Here is a 21,876-nt window from a genome sequence, read left to right as displayed (position 1 = left end):
CTTCCACCCCCAGAAGCCCGCAGAGCCAGCCCAGTCCACCCCATCGGGGGCTCGTGCCCCATTCCTCCCTCCCCTCCTTCCACTTACCCTTCCCTAGCCCCTCTTCTTGATGTACAAAATAAAGATAACGTGTCTTCCAAAATGGAATCTGTCTTTATTGAACAAAACTGGGGGAGACTGGGAAAAGGAGGTGGGAGAGGGGAAGAGAGAGGCTGGGAGAGGGGAGGGCAACTAAAATGATCAGGGGTTGGGAACAGGTCCCATATGAAGAGAGGCTAAAGAGACTGGGACTTTTCAGCTTAGAAAAGAGGAGACGGAGGGGGGACAGGATAGAGGTCTCTAAAAGCAGGAGTTGGGTGGAGAGGGTGCATACAGAAAAGTTCTTCATTAGTTCCCATAATAGAAGGACTAGAGGACACCAAAGGAAAGGAATGGGTAGCAGGCTTCAAACTAGTAACAGAAAGTTGTTCTTCAGAAAGCAAAGACTCAACCTGTGGAACTCCTTGCTGCAGGAGGATGTGAAGGCTAGAACTGGAACAGAGTTTAAAGGGAAGTGAGATCAAGTCATGGAGGTTGGGTCCATGGAGTGGTATTAGCCAGGGGGTAGGAGTGGTGTCCCTGCCCAAGGTTTGTGGAAGGTTGGAGAGGGATGGCACGAGACAAATGGCTTGGTCACTGTCTTCGGTCCATCCCCTCCAGAGTCCCTAGGGTTGGCCGCTGTCGGCAGACAGGCTACTGGGCTAGATGGACCTTTGGTCTGACCCAGGATGGCCATTGTAAGCTCAGGGCTCAGGGTCAGGGGTCTCAGTGGACCCCCTTGATTCTCTTGCACACCTGCTCCTGGGTGGCCAGGCTGGCAGCTATCCTGCCCAAGCCGGCCACTTTCCTGTGCCTAGTGTGGAGATCGTGGATGAGGTCCACGATGTCCGCACTAGCCCAGGCGGGTGCCCGCCTCTTGCCACCATCCTGGTCCCGGGAAGAGGAGGAGGGCTGGGGGGCATCGGGTGGGTGGCTTGATCCGTGCCAGGTGCAGGGTCTGCTGGCTGGGTGCTGGCAGGCTTGCACCTGGCACGGGCACCGTAGCCAGCCCGTGCCCCTTTAAGGGGTCCGGGGCCAGGAGGGGGGCAGTAGAGTTTCCCTGGTGTTGGCCAGAGTGGCCACCAGGGAAAGCTGGGGAGGGCTAGCCTCCCACTAGTTCGAATTAAGGGGCTACACACCCCTTAATTCGAACTAGCTAGTTCAAACTAGGCTTAATCCTCGTGGAATGAGGATTACCTAGTTCGAACTAAGCGCTCCGTTAGTTCGAATTAAATTCGAACTAACGGAGCACTAGTGTAGTGCCTATGAAAGTTAGTTCGAACTAACGGATGTTAGTTCGAACTAACTTTGTAGTGTAGACATACCCTAAGAGAATAGTTGAATCTATACATTCCTCTACAGAAGCTCCATCTCCCTAAGACTTTTTCTGTTTCCTAGAGGTACAACTGCAGAGAGGCTGCATAACCAATGTCTCCCAGGAACAAAAGAGAGTGGGAACACACGTTTTTTTCCTTAGGAACTCAATTAGGTAGGGGGGAGATGGTGTTTGCCCACCTGGCTCTGTCCTTTATTGGCTGTCCTGCTCATTTCTTGTGAAACCTGGATGTCAGAGAGGCCATGTTGGAGCCCAGTTGTGGCTGAGCTGTGGAGGCTGTTGAGTCCATTCTTCTGTATGGGAGGGCAGATTGCTCTATGGATATCCTTTGTGGAGGATCTGAGAGACATGATTCCCCACACTGGCAAATAGCCAGGTTCTAATCTCAGTTATGTCTGTGCAAACCAGTAGTAATGCCAATGAGATTATATGGATTTATTCCAATTTTACATTTGTGTAAGAAAGAACAGAATCTGGCCTCAGAATCAAAACAACTCCTTATCCTATCAAGCAAAGTGATCGTCATATCAAGTGAAGCAAGCTGAACATTCAGTATTGTATTGCCAGGAAGGAAATGGAAATGGAATAAGAGAATCATTGGGTATGTCTTAATAGGTCATCTAGTGTATCCCCTGTTAATGCATCAATGTTTGCTAAAGAAAATTTAATAGGGCTTTGCTCAGTCTAATTTTAAAAATCCCAAGTAAATAGGACTCTCCTCACTTCCTTTGGGGAATCTCTTCTACAATCTAATTAGTATTACAGTTAGTATGTTAATTCTAATGTTTTTAGATTCACGTTTCTCTTACTTAAGTTGATCACATTTATCTTAGTTGTCCTTCTTCTGACCCAGTAGAATCTTTACTTAGATTAGTAAACCTATGACTCTAGATTGGACTGTTTTGATAAACAAGATTTTTATGTATAAAACACTCATAAGGCAATAGATTTCAATCAGTATATTTTCCCTTTGTGTATTTGATAGATTTATGTATTTTAAAAAAATGAATACAGAAAGAGGTCGTTGAAAAGGTTAATAAAGTGTGTACTATTGCTAACTGCAAGCTTATAAAATAATGAGTCAAGCTCCACCCTCCCAATCATGAGATTGGCTTAAAACCACGCGTTTTAAAATAAATAATACATTTGGGATTCTTTTTATTTGCCTTCTTGTTTCTGAATCTTTAGGGAGCCCTTGTATCTGTTTTTTTAAAACTTTTCTCAGAAATGAGGGCTAGAAAAAATGAAAGTGGAGATTCTTACCTAATCACACGACTCTAGGAGTGAGGCTTTAAACAAAACACCAAGTGTTACAAGAGTTTCACTAAAATTGGGAGATCTGGCAACACTCAGGGAGGGTGCCATTCAGGCCATAACTTGTGGACTGCACAAGACCCAATATACCACATAAGCTATGGAGTAATGATTTAACTAATGTGAGCCTGCTAATTGGGATGAATCTTACCCTAAATGAACTAGTACAGTATAATATGAATTACCTCCCAGTGATTAGGAAGAACAGAGTGAGGATAACCAGAAGAGTGAATCCACCAACAGCAGCAGTGGCAATTACAAGAATCTGCCCTTGCTCGGCAGCTATATCAGAAGCTGAAACAGAAACACAGAGAAGTTTCAATGAGTGGGATACACGTAGAAAGGACTGTAATATTCCACCCAGCAAATGTCTGACTACTCCAGGAGAACTGAAAGTTGCAATGATTTCTTTGATGGTTAATGAGGGCAATGGGTGAAATTTGCCTGTGGAGTGAAGGAGAGGAGATCAACAAGCAGGTACTTAGTTCCTTGCACTGCTTCTGAAAGTGGGGAGGCAGTTTTGTCAGATAAGGACTAAAGAGGTATCCGAGGGCTGTGCAAACATTGTCAATTTTTGCCTCTGTTATTTTGTCCTGAAACTTCTGCTCCTGACTATCACATTTTATAAAGTATAGTCACAATCGCTGGAATTTCCAATGCCTGGAGCTATCAGCTCATAAAATAGCCAGTAGTTATGAAATGTAAAATTGAACATCTCCAAAACAGCACTGCCCTGTCTTGTAATTATCCATATAGCCTACTAATGGCCATATAGCCACACTACCAGATACAGATGGCTAGACAGACTCTCCAGCTAGCAATGTCTACATGAGGTAACGTGCATCCAAAGTGCACAGTTGCACACACAATTACAGTGTGAAAATAAGGTCCCATATTTTAAAGAGCCTAATGCTCCTATTAGATTAGATAATAGTAATAAGATAATAACAAAAGTAATGCTGTGAGTTCTTTCTAAACACAAGAAAATAAAACTCATGAAGTGGAATTGTTTTATAAGGGCTTTGGGAAAGCAATTGCATTCACATATTTTTTAAAAATATAGTTAAGGTCCTACATGGTTTGTGGCCCTTCTAAATGAATAAAATTCTACTTCCTTTATGTCCTGTCACAGTTGCTAAAACCAGCTTTGGTTCTTGAGTATGAACTTTACAAAATAATCAGATGAAGGCCTATAGAATTCTCAGACTCTTGCAATTGGCCAGCATCAAAATTTAGCTGACTTTTAGTTACATTGACAGCACATTTATTTAGTCAGTCTAACCCCCAACCCAATTTTGCATTTGTTCTGTGGGGAACTCTTCCAGTATTGTGTGCATAAGGGCTACATAACTGAGCTCCACAGAAGCAAAAAGAGAAAGGACTCTTATTTTTCATGTGAGTGTTCTTTTGTATGTGAGTGTTCCAGAGTACCATTTATTTGAGTTCATGCCACCAACATCTTTACATTCCTTCACAACAGTACTGTTTACAATATCTCCTGTGCTTTCCATCTTTCATTTAGGGCCATGGAAGAGGGGAGGTCTTCCTTCCCTGAGGTCTTTGTGAAACTGGGCGTAGCTAGCCCTACTCCTCTTCCCCTGGCACTTACTTTCTCTCCTTCTTTATCAATCTTGAGCTGATGGACTAATTGGCTCATTAGCTCAATCAGACCATCAGCCTGATTCACTAATTACCTATAATAAACCCAATCAGTTTTCTCTAGGGGAACTAATGGGTGTCAGAGTTATCCGAGTGTAGTCTCATCAGTTAATTCCCTGCACTGTACCTAGCAACAAAAAATTTTGGTCTAAGATCTGTCTGTTCTTATTACTTTCCCCAACGAACATTGGGTCTAAACAAATAATCTGAAAATATTGCTTCTGTGCATCTGATCCAATTATTATTGTTATTAATATTAAACATTTACATTGCCATGGTTCCTAGAGGCCAATCACTTCAAGGCCTCAGTATTAGATGCTCTATGAATGAGAGAAGGAATAGGCTGTATTATCTTGCTTTCTTGCTCTGTAATTCCGAGGATCTTTATCTGCCTCTGATTTTATGTGAAAATTATCACCTTTCAATACATTTCCATCTTTCTCTATTTTTTTAGTTTCTATGAGATATAAGGTTCAGAATTTTGAGAAATAAGGATCAGAATATGTATTTTGAGTGATAAGAAAAGATGCCCTGTTACTAGGTGTTTTAGCTGACTTCAATAAATGCAAAACCAACATCAATCCCAGCTTCCTCAAGAAAAACAAATCTGGATTTCATGCAGTTGTTCATGGCTCAGAAAACACAACATTCAGCTTTCCTTGGGTCTCAGTTGATTCAAACCTAAATACATCATCTAGGTTCCTTTGAGGAGAAGCCTTAGTACAACGTATATCTTCTTAGGACTTTGTGAAACCCAGAATACTGTACACAAACTATCAAAAGCCTCATAAAAATGTTGAATACAAGAGTGAATATTCAGACTTTAAATAATATTTGTGAATGATTTAGCAACTAATAGTATGAACTATCTTTGCAACAGCAGTCAAAGCAAATAAAAACAATAGTAATTTATGTCCAATTTGCAATAAAAACAATGCATTAAATCTGTCATTAGGTTTCTGTCTCTATAATTTAATGAAGATATGTGCAAGCAGTAAGTTACAATACTCCATTCAGTATCTGTGATCATAAACTGTTCACATACAGGTTAAACACATACATCATCCATTGAAGTACATTGAAACCTTTTACTAACTACTCACTAAATTAGGGGTGGGGAACGTCAGGCCCAGGAGCCGGATGCAGACCCCAGCTTGCTTGGATCCAGCTCCCGGGGCTCACGGCTCTCTAACAGGGCTCCTCATAGCATTGGGGAAACCAGACTGGCACTCTAGCCCCTGCTGCTTCCCTGCAGGGCTCGAGCACACAAAATCTAGTGGCCTGCCCCCCCCTCCCCCAGGCTCTAGTGTGTAAGAATGTGGGGAGTATCTTCTCATTTAGGGGCCATGTCAGTGAGGGTTTTTTTTTGTGGGTCTGTGGCTCCTGACCCAGAAAAGGTTTCCCACCCCTGCACTAAATAGTTATTCTTCCAAACAGTAATTATTGATATTGTGGGAATGGCTTTAGACTTTGCATCATGCTATATTAAATAGTGCCATATTCACTTGGAAAAAATCAATGCAACAAAAAAATGATGCGACACAAATAAAAATGCAAATATCATCATCACCCAGGCCTTCAGATCAAATATTGAATATCATCTCTCAACTGTCAGCACCCCTGCTAAATTGCTGCAGAGGTTGTTCAGGCACCAGAATTATAAAGCTGTAAAAGCTGTAACAAGAGAAGGAATCGCTAAATGAGTGCATATTGCTAACATTTGAAGTGGGGACTAGAGGACAAACTGCAGCCCTCTGAAGATTAGTTCAATAGAAAAAAATTGTATGCAGGTGAGTGAATTCAGTAGGTGCAGCAGAAAAATGATGGGGGTTCAGATAGCCTAACCTGTTCCTGAACATCTTTCATATGCGCTCACTGCTAAGTGGGCAAAATCAGGCTTTCTTTCCTGATAACTGAAGTTCTAAGTATTGGGGAAAGATAGAGTTATTGTTGCCACAAACGAGTTCCATAGCCCAAATAACATCATGCTGAATACTCTGAATAGCAAAAGTCAGGCTTCCTGCTTCATTTCTGTTTAGTAGAACTGTTGTTTCTTGGCTTTTTAGCTAAAATGAAGTGTAATAACACCCAGATGTACAGAAAATATTTTTCCCAGCCAGTATAATAAGTACATTTTTAACATTAGCTTCATTATAATTTTTAAATCTGTTCATATCAGTTTAATAACACACGTCCTCTAACAAGGACTATATCCTGCACATGTAGGAAGGTAGACACAATGACTACATTTGTCTTTTCTGTCTCTAACCAGGATGATCCTGAGCTGGGATTGTATATCCTAAGAAAGTCATTATTTTGCTCTCCTTGTTCTTTTCTGCCATCTCTGGCAGACGCACCAGAGTCCAATATATTAGGATTTTCTTCAACTAGCCACATCACTACAAAGGGTCTCTTCAAGCCTGACTCTTCCTGATGACCTTAATTTACTTGTCAGATAAAAATGTCAAATGACAGACAAGTATAATTGGAAAATGTGGGTTTGGTAAAAACTGACAGAGAAGTAGGTAAGTCCTGGAAAGTGATGGAAATGCTTATTTTTGCTTGAAGTGATCCCTGTAGAAATCAATAAAAGCACAGTGCACTGAGCAGCACATACACACAAATCCACCAGGAAACACTGGCTATGGCATGGGAATGTAGTAATAAAACAAATGCAATTTTCAATGTTTTTACAAAATTCCTGAAAACAGAGGTCAGATCAGGCACTTTGCTGTCTTAGGCAAATTTTAGCATATGCACTTCTTTCTATCTGATCTATTTAGCCACATTTTTTCACTTTTCAACTATTTTTTAAAGTTGACCTTTAGGTTTTAAGAGTTTTATTATGTCTCTGTTTTTTTGTCCTTGACATCTCCCTACTTTTTTTCATCCGACCCCCTTTTTTCTTCCCATCCACTTCATATCTTGCAATCTCCTTCCTTTTTCTGTTTCTTTTTATATAGCCTTAAAATGTATTACATTGCAATATTTTGATAGCATATTAGTAAATTATACTTGAATTGTTTTATAATACCTTTTTAAAGGTGAAATTTGGTTTCATAGAGTGTAATTCACTAAAATTAGCCCAAAGTCTTGACTCTTGGGAGATGTCCCTTCCTTGTAAGGGAGAATTTGGCAAAAGCAGGAGTTGTATTACTTTAGCAAAACCTGAGTCAGCTATTAGTCTTGTAAAACCACAATGAGGAGTGCATCAGATCCATGTTCCATGTTTTTAAAACCTGAAGTTTAGGTATCAGAAGGTAGGTGTCTGATTTTATTTCACACAGATGTGGGAAAGTTGGGATTGGTTTTTGCTTTGCAAAACTTCACCATTCAGGTAGGCTCTTATTTTCCACAATGGCAACTGTGGTATTATTCCCCCCACTTAACAGTATGGTAAGGTTCTCCCAGATCCTTTATGTCATCTAAACCAGTCATCTAAAATCTGAAAGAAGAAAGAGCTGTCTGTCCTAACACTGTTACTGAATCATCAAATGTTATATACACAAAGATTTCCCAACAGAATAGGAACAGTTTGTTTTGTTAGGCTTAAAAACAAACAAACAAACAAACAAACAAACAAACAAACAAACAAACCCCCTGCACAACAACAAGAACCCCTCCCCCCTTCCCATTGGTAAGAAGACTGACACTCTAGAACATTTTTCATTTTAGAAATAGCTCCTCACAAGAAGGCTATAACACAAAAATAACATACTGGGGAACTGCTGGGCACAAAGGGTTTATGAGGTGGCATAGTACGGGACATTCCTCCAGAAACAGGAATGCTGTAAATTATTAAATATATTTTAAAAGTCTCTGATAAAGCTTTAATTCAAAAATAATAAAATATGCCTTAATTTAACCAAATACTTTGAAATATGTTTTTTTGGATCAGAAGAGTACACTTTGATATACCACATACAGGCTGAGTGGTGTGTGTGAGGGAAAGTAACTCAGGTACATGGTGCTCCTGAGCCATACAAACAAGAAAGAAGTAAGAGTTAGATTATAGTTTATGCAGCCACTTGAATAGGGTATGTGCTTGGTACCCAGTCAAGACATTCCTGAAGACATTCTGCCCATAGGCTGTTGATGCAGGCAGAATGCCTCAGCGGACATTAAGGGGAACATACCCAAAAGCAACAACTACTATCCTCTCCATACAGTTACTGCAGGCAAGCCAATCAGTGCCAGCCTGTTTGCCATAATAGGTGGAACAGGGTCCTGATAATATTTCCACCCCTCTTATCCTAAGATTTAGTCAGGGATATTTCTAGTAAAAGTTATGGAGAGGTCACAGGCAATAAACAAAAATTCACAGCCTATGCTTGTGTAGATCTCTCCATTTGGAAGAGTTTTTGCCAGCAGACGAGTGAGAAAAGCATGATTTTCAGTATCCTTTGGTATATTACTTAGAATCTGTAAACAATTAACTTAGAGAAATGACTGCATTTGAGCAACAATGTTCTTATCAAGAAGTCCAATATCAGGTTCTGATGCCACTGTTGTTACACTGTGTCCCATGCTAGTCATAAGTTTTTGCTCTTGCTGTGCAGCATCTCCAAGGTCCTCATTTCTGCCTGCTCAATGTCTAAATTGAGCATAGATTCTACATTTATCACTACTGTTGGCACTTCTGTGTCTTGATTAATGACCTCCTCATTTTGAGGTAGTGGCATTGAAATTTCATTTATGGGTACAAAATTTTCATCATCAGTATTAGAAGTGTCACTGTCAGTATGGTCACCGTCTAATGGCTGAGGCATCTTTTCTACAAGAAATTATGTCATTGGCTTTTTAACTCTTAACTGCTGCTTCACTCTGTTGCTTACACCATCTCTTACTTGCACCACTTTCAAATCTTTGCTTCATTTTTATAAGAGGTTCTTTTAAAACACAGTTGCACACAATAAATTAATTTGCTAAAGGCTACTGGTTATAGAAAATTTTAATTGTATATATACCTCACAGTGAATATTATTTAACAACTGTGTGTGTGGGAGGCGGTTGAGGGGGGAGGTTTATTTACTATGGCCGTTATAGCCTTATTTCAAAGTCTTGAAATTTCATCTGCTAACATGTTCCCATTATTAAATTACTCTAATAACTAGTGTGTTATTATAAATATGAATATGGGGCAAGCCAGATTAGATATGAAGTTTTTTAAACAACTAAAGTTAAAAGTTTATCATCACAAAAAAGTCTATAAAGGTGAATCTAAAATTGGATGAAGAGGTAGCTTATAGCTGAGCCTGATATGGTTATTGTACACAAAGACACATCAGAAAAAACAGGAATATGAATATCTCCTATGCAGAGATAAACATCTTATTTAAGGTTTAAACTCACCCTCAGACCAAGCAAAATCACTTTACAGTAACGGAATTAATTATGACTTTCAAAACCTCTGAACTATGCAAAGACTGTAAACAGTGTTTCATAACGTAGAATCACTAATCACAGCAGCTACTCCAGTCATGCAGATGAACACTCAGATGTGACCAAAAAATTGGCAAAGGCCCGATGTCCCACAATGATTTAAATCAATTTTTGCAGGTATATAGAGTGTCTTTTGTTGTCTCTGTTATAACTGCAAAGTGTATAATATATGGAAATTACTTGGTAGAAAAATGTCAAAATGTTAGGCCCCTTTGTCTCCTGAGATTCAGGCCAAAAGGCTCTCCTGCCTGCCCCCCATGATAGCGCCTGTAACTAGCTAACAGAATGTAAATGTTCTCCCAGAAACAAGTGTGTTACTTCCAATACCAGATGTTTACAGTTGTTTTTGTTAGAGAAGAAACAGGCGACCCAGGAGCAGATGAGATAAATGCAACTGCTTTATTGCCCATGCACGTTTACCTCGGACATTCAACACAACATGCAAGTGGCAACAATTTGGCACCAATTACACCCTTTTATCTATTTTAGTATGTTTATTCACCCATTATTACTACTTTCCCTAAAACCTTTTTTGGTATGTTAAGTCCCATACAATGAATGTTAATTAGCAGGCGATTAATATTATTATACCCACCCCTAATTGCTATTTACAAATTTTCTAATTAAATCAAAACTTTCCTGTGCTACAAACTTTCTGAAATCAGCAGGTTATAGAGATTGCAAATAAAGTAATCCTGAAATATTTATACAGAGCCAATGATGGTAGGTAAAAGACACAACAAAGAACAGCAGCTGCATGCTTATCTATTTTTCTAGGCCGCAAAAACGAAGAGAAAGAACATATTTATACATCACAAAGGATAGCATCTGCTTTGGCTGGACCCTAATATATCTTTCCAGACTGCAGAAACAAAGGGAAAATATGCTTAAGGACAATGCCTGCTGTGGCTGCCCCCTTACCACTATCCCAAATCCCTATTAATTTTACATATCTCAACAGTTTTTACTGATGCTCAATGTAAGATTTCCAGTGTTTAATGATGATTGTAAGCATCAAATTAAAGTTTTCAACTTCTCCTTCATTTATTTACTGGTACGTACAATAAATTATCTTGCAGCAAACAGCCATTGGTCTGTGCACCAACTACCATTCGTGTAGTTAGGACTAAAACAGTCCTATATATCATCTATGTCCTTTCCCTTTGTTTTTCAGCTGCTGGCTCTAGGTATTAAAAGACTCTTTTCTTTACTCTCTACATTGAATATATCAAGTCTAACCTCATTCTCATTTTTCTGCTTCTCTTCCCAGTTTGTATGGGCAACTGACTATCTCTTTTGTTCCCATACACTTTATTGTTAGCTACTATATTCAGTATCCATATGTCCACTAAGCCAGGAATCAGTTTAAGCAAAAATTCCTCTAAACCTGATACCAATGAATCTCTAGAATGCCTTTAGCTATCCATATTTGCTGATTGGCCCACTGCCTCGTTCTTAATCATAGCAGTGCACTGTTGTCCTGCTAACAGGCTAGCCATTATGACACCTAGCATGATGTTCATTCCAAGGATTTCTGAAACAATTTGCTTTATACTGGCTCTCTGCTTTGATTTTTTTAAAGAAGAAATACAGATATGCGGAAATAGATGACTAGCTAATGAAGAAAGAAGAGAAATGACATAGAGAAGTGTGAAACAATTTTTTAAAAAAGGGATAAGAAGGGAAGATAAGTGAGAAAATGGAATGAAGTACGAGAGGGGATGACCGGAAGTCACAGTGTAGGCAAATAAGAAAGGTTACATTATAAACTGTACTGTGTTCTATCAACAAATCTGACAGTTGGGATTTGGTACAGATTTTCCCAGCAATATTTTTTGCACTCCCTTTCTGACCAACACTCTTAGCCAAATTTTGATTAATGCTAATTCCAAATGGAAGTTCTAAGCTCTACCACATTTCTGAGTAGTCACACAATATAAATTCTACAGCCTCTTTGATTAATTAACTTTGTTATTACTCCTACAGGGTCAGACAGTCCTCTTTCTGCTTCATGCACCACCATTAATAATCATTCCAAAACTTCTAGCTGTTCCTCGTAATGATGTATCTAATTTTATCCTAAATAATTGAAGCAGCACAAATTGCATTTCAACCAGTAAACTGGAGCAAGCAAAACAGTAGTCTTCCACCAAAGGGAGGCTTAGTGCAATATTAAGGAAATGAAGGTTACTTGTAACTGGTGTTCTTTGAGATGACTCTGCATATTGATGCTCATGTGTACAGTGCTGACCAGTGCAGCCCGATAGTGGAGACTTTTCTGAAGTGCCTATTAAAGGTGTGCATAAAAGTGCAAATGTGCCCACTTGCTTTACCTCCCCCAAATGTGTATGAGCATTCTGAGGGTGATCTATATAAGGGAGTGCTGTGCCCTTTTCTGCCTCAATTCCTTCTACTGCTGACCCAGAGAAACCAAGACAGGACTTTAAGAAATAGGGAAAGGTGAATGGGAAGTGTGAATATGCAGAGTTATCTCAAAGAACTCTGGCTGCTTATCAATAACCATCAATAGTTTCTGAAATGGCTCTGAGAATGGGTAGTTTGGCAAGCTCTCTGAAAACTGTCTTGAAGCCATATCCAAAGCACATCATTTAGTAAATATATAGACCAGCTTCAAAGGAGCAGCCTTATAAATTTCCCCATTAGGAACACATTTAAGGCAAGCAAAAGATGCTGCTATTGATCTAAAGGAATTCAATCTGACATTAGTAGGCACAGGAACTGCTACTAATTTGTGACATTCAAGGATATATTGTTTTACCAATATGGAAACAAATTGAGAAGATACATAATAACCTATATGCTTTTTACAGTTTAAATAAATTAAGTAGAAGACGTCCTAAAATTTTTAATTCTATATTAAAATATGCTAAAACCCTCCTACGTTCTGTAAAGCAGATTTCCCTTTATTTAGCATGTGCTTTGGATCAATCACTGGTAAATTTATTGCCTGTTTGATATGAAGCTTGGCTATTATTTCTGGTAAAAACTTGGACCCAGGTCTAAGAACCACCTTCTCTTTATGAAAAAATACTAAGTTCTGCCATCAATATATTCAATTTGCTCACCCTTCTGGCTGACATTATAGTAATAATAAATACTGTCTGATTATATAAGTAAAAATAAAGAACACTCTGCCGAGGGTTCATAAGCAGAGATAACATCAAATTAAGGTCCAGTGTTGGAACTGGATCACTCAAGTTGGGGGTACGTATTAGATAGTCCATTGAGAAACTTTAAAATCATATAAGGTATGAATAAGTGTCTGTCACTGATCAAAGCATAAGCTGAGAAAGCCACCATAAGAAATATTAAAGAGAAATTAAAGACTGCTCTTCAGACTTTAAGTACATCAAGTACTCTAAAACATGAGAAACAGTAGCTGCAACTGTGCCCAAGAGACAAACCTAGCCCATTTCCTCATAGGCTAGAATTCAGCAACACATTTTGAACAAAGAAGGAACAAGATTCTTTTAAGATCAGTCAGAGTCAGATAATGCATTTCTCCATTAGATGGAGAGACTGGAGTTGTGCATGAAGAATCCTGCCATGCTGCTGGGACAACAGGTCTGGAGGCAAGTGAAGCAGTGTGTGTAGACCTCTTACACTACCTGAAGCAGGTCCATAAACCATCTACAGATGGCCTGTTCCCCATTGCATTTGGAAATCATCCAAAATACACTGACTACCCTTTTCCACTCTTGAATAAAAAAAAGACACCTCTTGTTGAACCTGGCAGTAAACAGATCTGCAACTGGAATACAGAAGATATTCTGTATTACCTGATCCTTTTATGACCACTCATGCATTTTAGAACGATCTATCAAGCTGACCTGCCAACATATTGCTCATACATGCTAAATGCAGGGCTATCAGATAGACCTCCTGAAGAGTGTACCTATCCATGGGCAGCAGCTAGAAGTCAAGGGAGGCCATGCCTCCAACTGCCAGGAGTGGCCTCACCCATGCTTTGTCCCCAGACACCCCCACTGCTTCCCATTCTGCTGCTCCCCCCTGCGAAATGGCCCTGGGGCTCTGGGGCTGAGACCATGTTGCCAACCCTCTGGCACACATGGGTTGGGGGTGCTAGTTTGGAGCGAGTGGCCGATGGGGACCTTTGGGCTCTTGTGGAGTGTGTGCATGCAGAAGAGGCAGGGCTGGAGAGCTAGCCTGCCCCAGCTGGCTGATCATGCACCATGCATGTCCCTATCCCAGACAGTGATTGCAACATAGTGGAGTGAGCACCTCCTTGCTTGCTGATGTAATACATAGCAGTCATTTTGTCTCTCTCCGTGCACAACTTCCCCCCCTTATGAGAAGCAAAAAGATCTGAAAGTCAGGTGAAACACCCTCAGTTTAAAATATTTAAGTGACTTTGAATGGTCAGAGAACCCAGATGAACTCCCTGATCTTTCGTTCAATACATCAGACTTTATTGTAATAAATGGCACAAGAGGACTGAAAAGGACCTTTTTGAGCTCCTTGGTTCTGTTTGTTAATCACGTCAACGAATCTAAAATGTCTTGTGGCACAGTGACTGACATGTGAACATTGTCCAGCTTTGCCTTGTAAATCAGAGGCATCCAATGTTGCATTGGCCTCAATCTGAGCCATGCAAATAGAGTGGCACAACTAGTCACTGCCTTGAGATGCATCAGACCTAAAAAGAAAATTGCTTTCTGAGTCTAATGGCTGTGAATCTTTGAAATAGACTGCATTATCTTAAAAAAATCTATCTTTCTTGGAAGAAAAGCCATTTCTGTTACTGAGTCCAGTATATATCCCATTAAAGTGAATTCTCTGAGTTGGAGAGAAATTTGTCCATGTGAAGCAGCCCTAAATCTGTAAGAAGGGATGTTGTAAACTGGATGTGAGTCAGTAGATCTCCTTATGAAGATGATTTTATCAGTCAGTCATCAAAATATGGGTAAATAAAGATACTGTGTTCTCTGCAATGCACTGCTACTACAGAAAGGCACTTTGTAAAGATTTTTGGCACTGCAGAGACGACAAACAGCAGGACTTTGTACTGGAAATATCTCTGTCCCAATACAAAACAGCTGTGTCCAATAATTTGGACAAACAGAAATATGGAAATATTATCCTTTAAATTGAGAATTGTGAACCAATCCACAGTTGAGAATGCGGGATGATGGAGGCATGAATTAACACTGGAAAGTGAAAGATTTGGATGAACGTGTTCAACTTTCTTAAATCTAAAATTGCACTGAAACACTCTTATTTCTGCACTAGGATCTATCTTGAATAAAAGCTTCACCCCCTCTTTGTTAACTTTCTTTGTGCTCCAATCAAAAGAAATTGCTGAACTTCCTATAAAACAACTTTATGAGATGGTTCCCTGAAAAGGGAAGGACAAAGGCAATTCAAAATTCGTATTTCAAACAATTATTTTCTGTTATTTTATTACCCATTTATGTGATGTAACAAGCCTCTCGTAGCTGATAAAGCGGGCCAGCATGTTTCCAAAGGCTAGGAAGGAGCTTTGTCAGTTGGTCTGAAAGTCTTTGACCCTTGTGCATGGGTGGTCTGTGCAGCTGAAGCTGGGGGAGGCAGGCCCCCAAACCCACCTACAGTCCCACCCCTCTGCTGAGGCCCTGCCCCCACCATGGGGAGGGGAAGAGTGCGCGTGTGCACCCCAGCATCTCTAGAGCAGTGGGGAAAGAAGAGGCCATGTGGCCTGAGCCTCCCCACCCCTGGAGCAGTGGGAAATGAGGAGGCCATGTGGCTCCAGCCTCCCCGGGACCAGAGCGGCAGGAGGAATAACAGGTAGTTCGATTTAGGGCTTTAATTCGAAATACCGTGTCCCTGCCGCGTGTAGACGCAGGCAGTTAGTCCGGACTTGTAAATTTCAAAAATGGTGACCGGCCTGGAAGATGCAAATCAAGCGCGGGATATTTAAATCCTGGGCTTGATTTGCAACTTCGAATGCCTACATTAGCCTCCCTAGTTTGAATTAGGGTGCTAGTGTAGACATACCCTACCTGAATGACTGCTTCTTCTGCTGAGACTGCCAAGAAGAAGGTGCTTACTGATGTTGTTGCTGATGTTTCTGAAATGAAAAATATGAAGGAGGTTGAGCATGAAATGTTCTTTGGTGATGAAAACAAGGAATAGGATGTCTCCTTCTAGCTGTAAAGAACTAATCTAGAGAATGAGCAGTAGACCTAGTTTCTTCTGAGTTTTCCAAAAACTCTCCCATCTTTTTACTGAAAAGCCACCACCCTCAGAAGAAAATAGCACTTAAAGCAAGTGTCCACAGTAAATGATGAAGACCCTAACTATGCAAGTCTTTTCAAAGTATTCAAAGATGTTATGGCTCATGCCAGAGAATCAGAAACATCAAATGAAGCCCTGTCTTGCCACACTTTCCCCCTCTCCCAAGATAGCAATGGCTAATTTCATCTGATGGTCTGGTAACTTTTGCACAAACATAACCATTTTGTCTCATAGGCGGAGCTGATAGTGGGACATTAAAAAAAAAAGCCTTCCTTCCAAGGACATCCAATTTCTTTCCTTTTCTATTTTCTGGAGTTGACTGATCTTGGCCAAACCTAAATCTATTACTCATTACTAGAATCACTAAAGAATTTGGTTTGGAGTGAGTATGAAAAACATGAAACAGCCTCTGTGGGATTTGATACAGTTTGTCTGCTTTTTTTTAGAAATGTGTTGACAGGAAGCAGGAGTAACCCAAATGGCCTTAGCAAAAGATCATTCAAAATAGATAAAGCCATCCTATTCTTTGAAGGAGCACAAAGGAAGTCAAACACTGGATGCAAAGCCTCTTCCACAGCAGCTGAAGATAAGTTCAAAGTAGATGCCAAGTGATCCATTGAACTCAACTCTTCGTTTTCTTCCACAGTGTTATCAGACACTACAGTCTTGGGGGCAGATGAATCTGCGGGAATCTGATCTGAAGATTTTTATCATCTGGAATATTAGGACTCCATCCCGAGTGGGTGACACAAGAACTCATGTGGCAGAGTCAAATATAACCCTGGAGCTCAAAATTACCAGTCTCTCCAATACTTAGTGTCCGGAAACATCTCCATAGGATGTGGTGGCACAAACTGACCAAAAAACAAAGGAAACCCATACCTGGTGGCATACATCTGGAGAGCTCGGGTCTTTTGACTCTTTCATGAGCCTCTTCTACCCGTGGATCCAACCTTGGATCTGCAATGGGGTTCACTGTAGGGAACTGCATTGGAGGATGAACTGACATGAAAGACGAAAATGATCTGCCTGGTGAGCATATAGAAGTCTTAAAAAGGAGGAGGAAACAGAGGCGGTTCTATCCTATGTCTCTTTTCAAGAGTAGGGATTTAGACATTAGAACAGATGAGGTCTTCATCTTCTTCCTGTCCCCCAAGGAACTCACACTAGCATCTGCAAAATAATCAGGAGGTGAACTATGAACATCAGCTACTAATGTAATATTCCTCTTTAGATCTGATGCCAATACAGAAGGTTTGTAAAGACAAAGGTGACAATTTTATAGGCTTAGGTATCACTGGATCCAGAGAGAGATTCAACTCTATAATTCTGGATTAAAAAAACAGAACGTGGAGCTGATTTGGGTCTCAGATGTGGTACCATAGAAGATGAACCCAATTTGGATGGAACTGTCAAATCTGACCCATGGGATCTGGCACTGTGACTGTCTTCTCCTTTGCTTTCTTCTTTGGAACTGACACAACTCGAACCTTGGCATAGGGTCTTTAGATGCAGGCTGAGCAGATAACGCCTCTGATATCTTGGCAGCTTTCATAGGAGGATATGATCAAATGGGAATGTATGCTGGAAGCAGCAAAGGTGTGGATCTCTGGGCCTTTTCTGACATGTTAGCCTTATTCATTGATGCAACTGGAGACAATATGGGCCCGTTAGTCTTCAAATCCAAAGATCTCCTGGAACCTGAATGATTAGCAGGGAGAAATTCCTTAAACAGGACCACCCACAGCCTAATCTGACTCTCCTTATGTGCTGCACGTGTGAAAGCATGATAGATGGAACACCCAGAACAGGGTTGATGGTCACTGAGTCACTTAAGACACCTCACATAGACGTCCAATACTGAGAAAGATGACTGGGCAGAAAGTACATCTCTTAAAGCTCAGTTTCTTCTTCTTCTTCTGTTCTGTAATCCCTCAGGCTATATCTAGACTACATAGAATTTTCAAAAGAGGATATGCAAATTCTGCGGGAATTTGCATATCTTTTTCCAACCTCACTTTCGAAAGCGAAAGTAGTCTGGGAGCGTTTTTTTTTTTTCAGAAAAAAATCCGTTTTCAAAAAAATGCTCTTCCTTTAAAAAGTAGGTTTACGTGGTTTTTTTGAAAAAGGTTTTTTTTTTTTTACCAAAAAAAACACAATCAGACTTCATTCCAGACACTCGTGGAATTTTCATATCCTCTTTTGAAAAAAAACCCCACATGTCGTTTAGATGTGCCCATAGAAATAAACCTGAAAACCAAGTTGGTAACTAAAACACTATGTATAGTAACACAAAAAATGAATGACAATAGACTATTCTAGACTAAAACAGGAGGGAAAAAAAAGCCAGATTCAAAAGCTCAGAGTGTTTCACTTCCATCTGGCACAAGTGGTGCCCCTTTGTATAGTCTCAGTGTCCCCATATATAGCCTAACCCTCAGAATGTTCATAAAGTCTGAGGTGAGGCATAGATGAAGGGGCTATTGTTAGGTTGCATTAGTTGGTGCATTACCCATTACTGGGAATATGCAGAGCCACTCAAAGAAAACTAAGTTTACAAATAATAATTTTTAAAACTTACATTCATAGTATTTTTCTATAGAAGCACGTCATCAGGTTTCATTTTTCTCACGAGATAGCATTCTTTCAGCTTCTCTTTCCCCCTGGTAGTGGTTAATTATATTATACTATTAGATTACCAAACCCCAGAGAAACAAAAATCAGGAGGTGTAACAAAGCTCTTATCTCTTGTACAGCTAATAAAGCAAAAGTGGTTTGCAATGGCTATATGTAACCACCTTGTTTCTGTTAGTCCGGTGTTTAAAAATGAGCAAAACTCATCATCCAAGTACATACTTCAGTTGTGTTGTGGCAGACCAAAGGCAGCAGGCTGCAGGAGCTGGATGGAGGGCAGGCATACCAGTAGCTGAGTGAGCAGTTTCCTGTTCCCTGGGTAGGCTGCTTGAGACTGCTGCCCAGCAATTAAGTCAGACAGGCATCCAGGACTCATTGAGAGCTGGCCTGCAGCAGCAGGCTAATGGGACATCTGCAGCCAGTTAGGCCTGCCAGTCTATTATAAAAGGTTTCCCCGCAGGCAAGGAGAGCGAAGGAGAAGAAGGATGGACTGGAGTGGAAGAGGAAGCACAGAGTGGAGGCAAACTATAGGATGCAAGCCAGAGAGAGGCTGCCATACTGTGAGGATAAGGGCAAGAGCCTTTCTAGTAGCTGCTACTGAGGGCCATGGGTCGGAACCTGGAGTAAGTGGGCAGGACCAGGCTCCCCACATCCAGTGGGCAGGACCAGGCTCCCCACATCCAGTGGGCCTCCACTAGGGGAAAGGGGACTTTTGGACAGCGGAAGGGTTTTTCTCTCCAAGCTAGTGACTGGTCTATGATGAACATGGCTCAATAAGTGGGGAACTCTTGCCTCTGAATGGAACAGGAGTGAGTGGGAGGGTTACCATGAGCCATTAAGGCATCTTAAAATCTGCCAAGAAGCACAGGACCCAGGGGGCATGACCAGAGCTCTGCCATAGTGTTTATAACCATTACAAAAACATCACAGTCCATTTTATGTTAAGGAAATATTTCTATGCTTGCTCTATTACTTAAATATATTTATCTTAAAATGCTTTTATTAAATTTAATCCAATGAGTTTTCAAGCAATTCTCTCTCTCTTGTAATAAATTACTATATTAATATTCTAAAAGGCTTTTCCTCTTACAATTTTTCTTCACTGCTACTGAAGGGATATGTATGTATTATTTTGCTATTAGCAGTGAATATTCATAGTGATAGTATTGAAATGGCTTAGGTCCCAGATGCTGGATCCTGTAAAAACACACAAAAGAAATAATCCTTTCCCTGAAGGAATTACCATCCAAAGAAGATGTGGATTCAACACACAAGCAAATGAGCATGGGGAGATTTGGCAGAACATGTAATATAGGGGTTGGGGTTTTTTTTTGTTTCTTTTCTATTTTTTTTTTCAACTGAGGTTAATGGCAGAGGAATAGTCACGGGTTGTCAACTGCTTACCCACCATCAGCAGGCTGAGTTTTGTATGCATCAAGACAGAGATAAGTCAGGCAACAATTGCTCCTAGAAGAAGCTAAATGTACTTGTCTTATAGTTTAGGAAATACCATCTGCACTTAATTCTCTTGACATCCCAAACCCCTCAGACTGCAGAAACAATTGAAGATGTGGAGAACACCACTCAAACGTCAATTGATTGCAATGCTGCAGCCCCATATTAGTCTCCAGATATTGATCTGTCATCTTACTTTTTCTTCCGAGGGTTTTGAACTCACTCTCATGAAAGGGCTAAAGCCTGCTGCTGTCAGTGTCTTCCTCATTTGTCACAATCACATGTGGTTACACTTTACACATACTGGGTGAGACTGAGTCCAGTCCTTAGCTGTTCTTGTCTTTTCATACCCACAATTATTTGCAGACATAACTTAGATTAAGTAATTCATGGTGATCTAACTAAATCAAAGTCTGGTTGCAAATAACTTTGGTCATGAAATTGCATCTCTCTGTGTTCCTACTCTAATGTAATGAATCCCTAAACTATGTTTTCATCTATGGGGCACTAATCATTTGAAGCTATCTGGCTGCAATCTGGCAATATGCTGAATGCCTGTTTAAGGTTTGTTTTATTCTGTGTAGACATATCCCCAGTTTTCAAAATGCAGTTCCCATGGAGGATAGGATCATTAGTACTAGGTCTATGGAATATAACATCTGAACTCTGATTCACTAATCTATTCTGGAAGTCTTTCAGGGAGACTTAGGAGAAATATTGATTTTAGTTTGCTCTGGATTCAGGAAAATCTTTTTTATTTTAATTTATGTAGATTTTTACATGAATTAAATTTACATTTTGCTTTAAGTTAAGCATTTGAACAAACCAAATAATTCCTAACATAACTCAACTGAAACAATCACATGCTAATTCACGTCAAAACAACTAAGTTGCCAACAATTTCCATTTGAAACAATTAATGAGCCCAGATTGACTCAAAACTCAACCCAGATTCACCAAAGATATTAGCAAGGTGGGCTTGAATTTTTGGTTTGCAATAAAATGTGAGAGAGTCATACAATGTGGATATTTAATACCTTTGATACAGCAAGCAAAACACCCAACATTACAAAGATGTTTTTTATACTTCACATAGTATAAGTTTCAGAATGAGAAAACTACTAATTACAACCTCTCAGTGTATATGTGTAAAAGGAACTTCCTTCATTTTTTCTTTTTGTGATCTGCTTTGCACTTGGTCCTTTATCTCCAGGAGCAGGAGCTGATAGTTTTAGATACAGAGGTTCAGATTCTATCCCCACAGACAACCTGTCCAGGAACATCATCACAGGTGGAGGCCCTTATGGGAGTTTGAACTGCTGCAGAGTTCAGACTTTTGGGATGAGGTTGTCTGGCCATAGTGAATGTATACACCACACCTACACTTGTAATAACATCACTGTCATCTGGATCTCAGTGCCTTAGTCTATACTGTTTGAGCTAAAGGGCCAAGAATAAGCTCTTGTGAAGTGTACAAATGACCTAGGAGGCTGAGTCACATTTTCAAAAATAACTTAAGCACATTGGTTATTCACATAGTTTATTCCTATTTTTCAGTGGTTAAACTAAAAAAATAAAATATATGTTTTCAATCAATGTATTTCATTTTCAATTTTTTTTTACCTTTTCAATAAAATAAAAGTGAAGTAAAATTCAGAAGTTGAAATGTTTCACTTCAAAAGTGTAAAAAAAAAAAATTAGAA

At 40.0% G+C, this 21,876-nt stretch overlaps 1 protein-coding gene across 3 annotated transcripts in view; it reads right to left on the bottom strand.

The window, feature by feature from the left end:
- The window catches only part of EPHA6 (EPH receptor A6), an 842,774-nt gene that overhangs the window by 210,664 nt on the left and 610,234 nt on the right, over positions 1–21,876 (bottom strand). For all 3 annotated transcript variants that reach the window (XM_075908927.1, XM_075908942.1, XM_075908935.1), the window contains one exon: positions 2,914–3,022. In XM_075908927.1, coding sequence (XP_075765042.1) covers positions 2,914–3,022 — 109 coding nt within the window. The remainder of the gene's footprint in view (positions 1–2,913; positions 3,023–21,876) is intronic.

The sequence above is a fragment of the Pelodiscus sinensis genome, chromosome 1 (assembly GCF_049634645.1).
Source record: "Pelodiscus sinensis isolate JC-2024 chromosome 1, ASM4963464v1, whole genome shotgun sequence".
NCBI lineage: Eukaryota > Metazoa > Chordata > Testudines > Trionychidae > Pelodiscus > Pelodiscus sinensis.
Note: the sequence above shows the minus strand (reverse complement) of the source record. Positions and strands in the feature narration are given on the sequence as shown.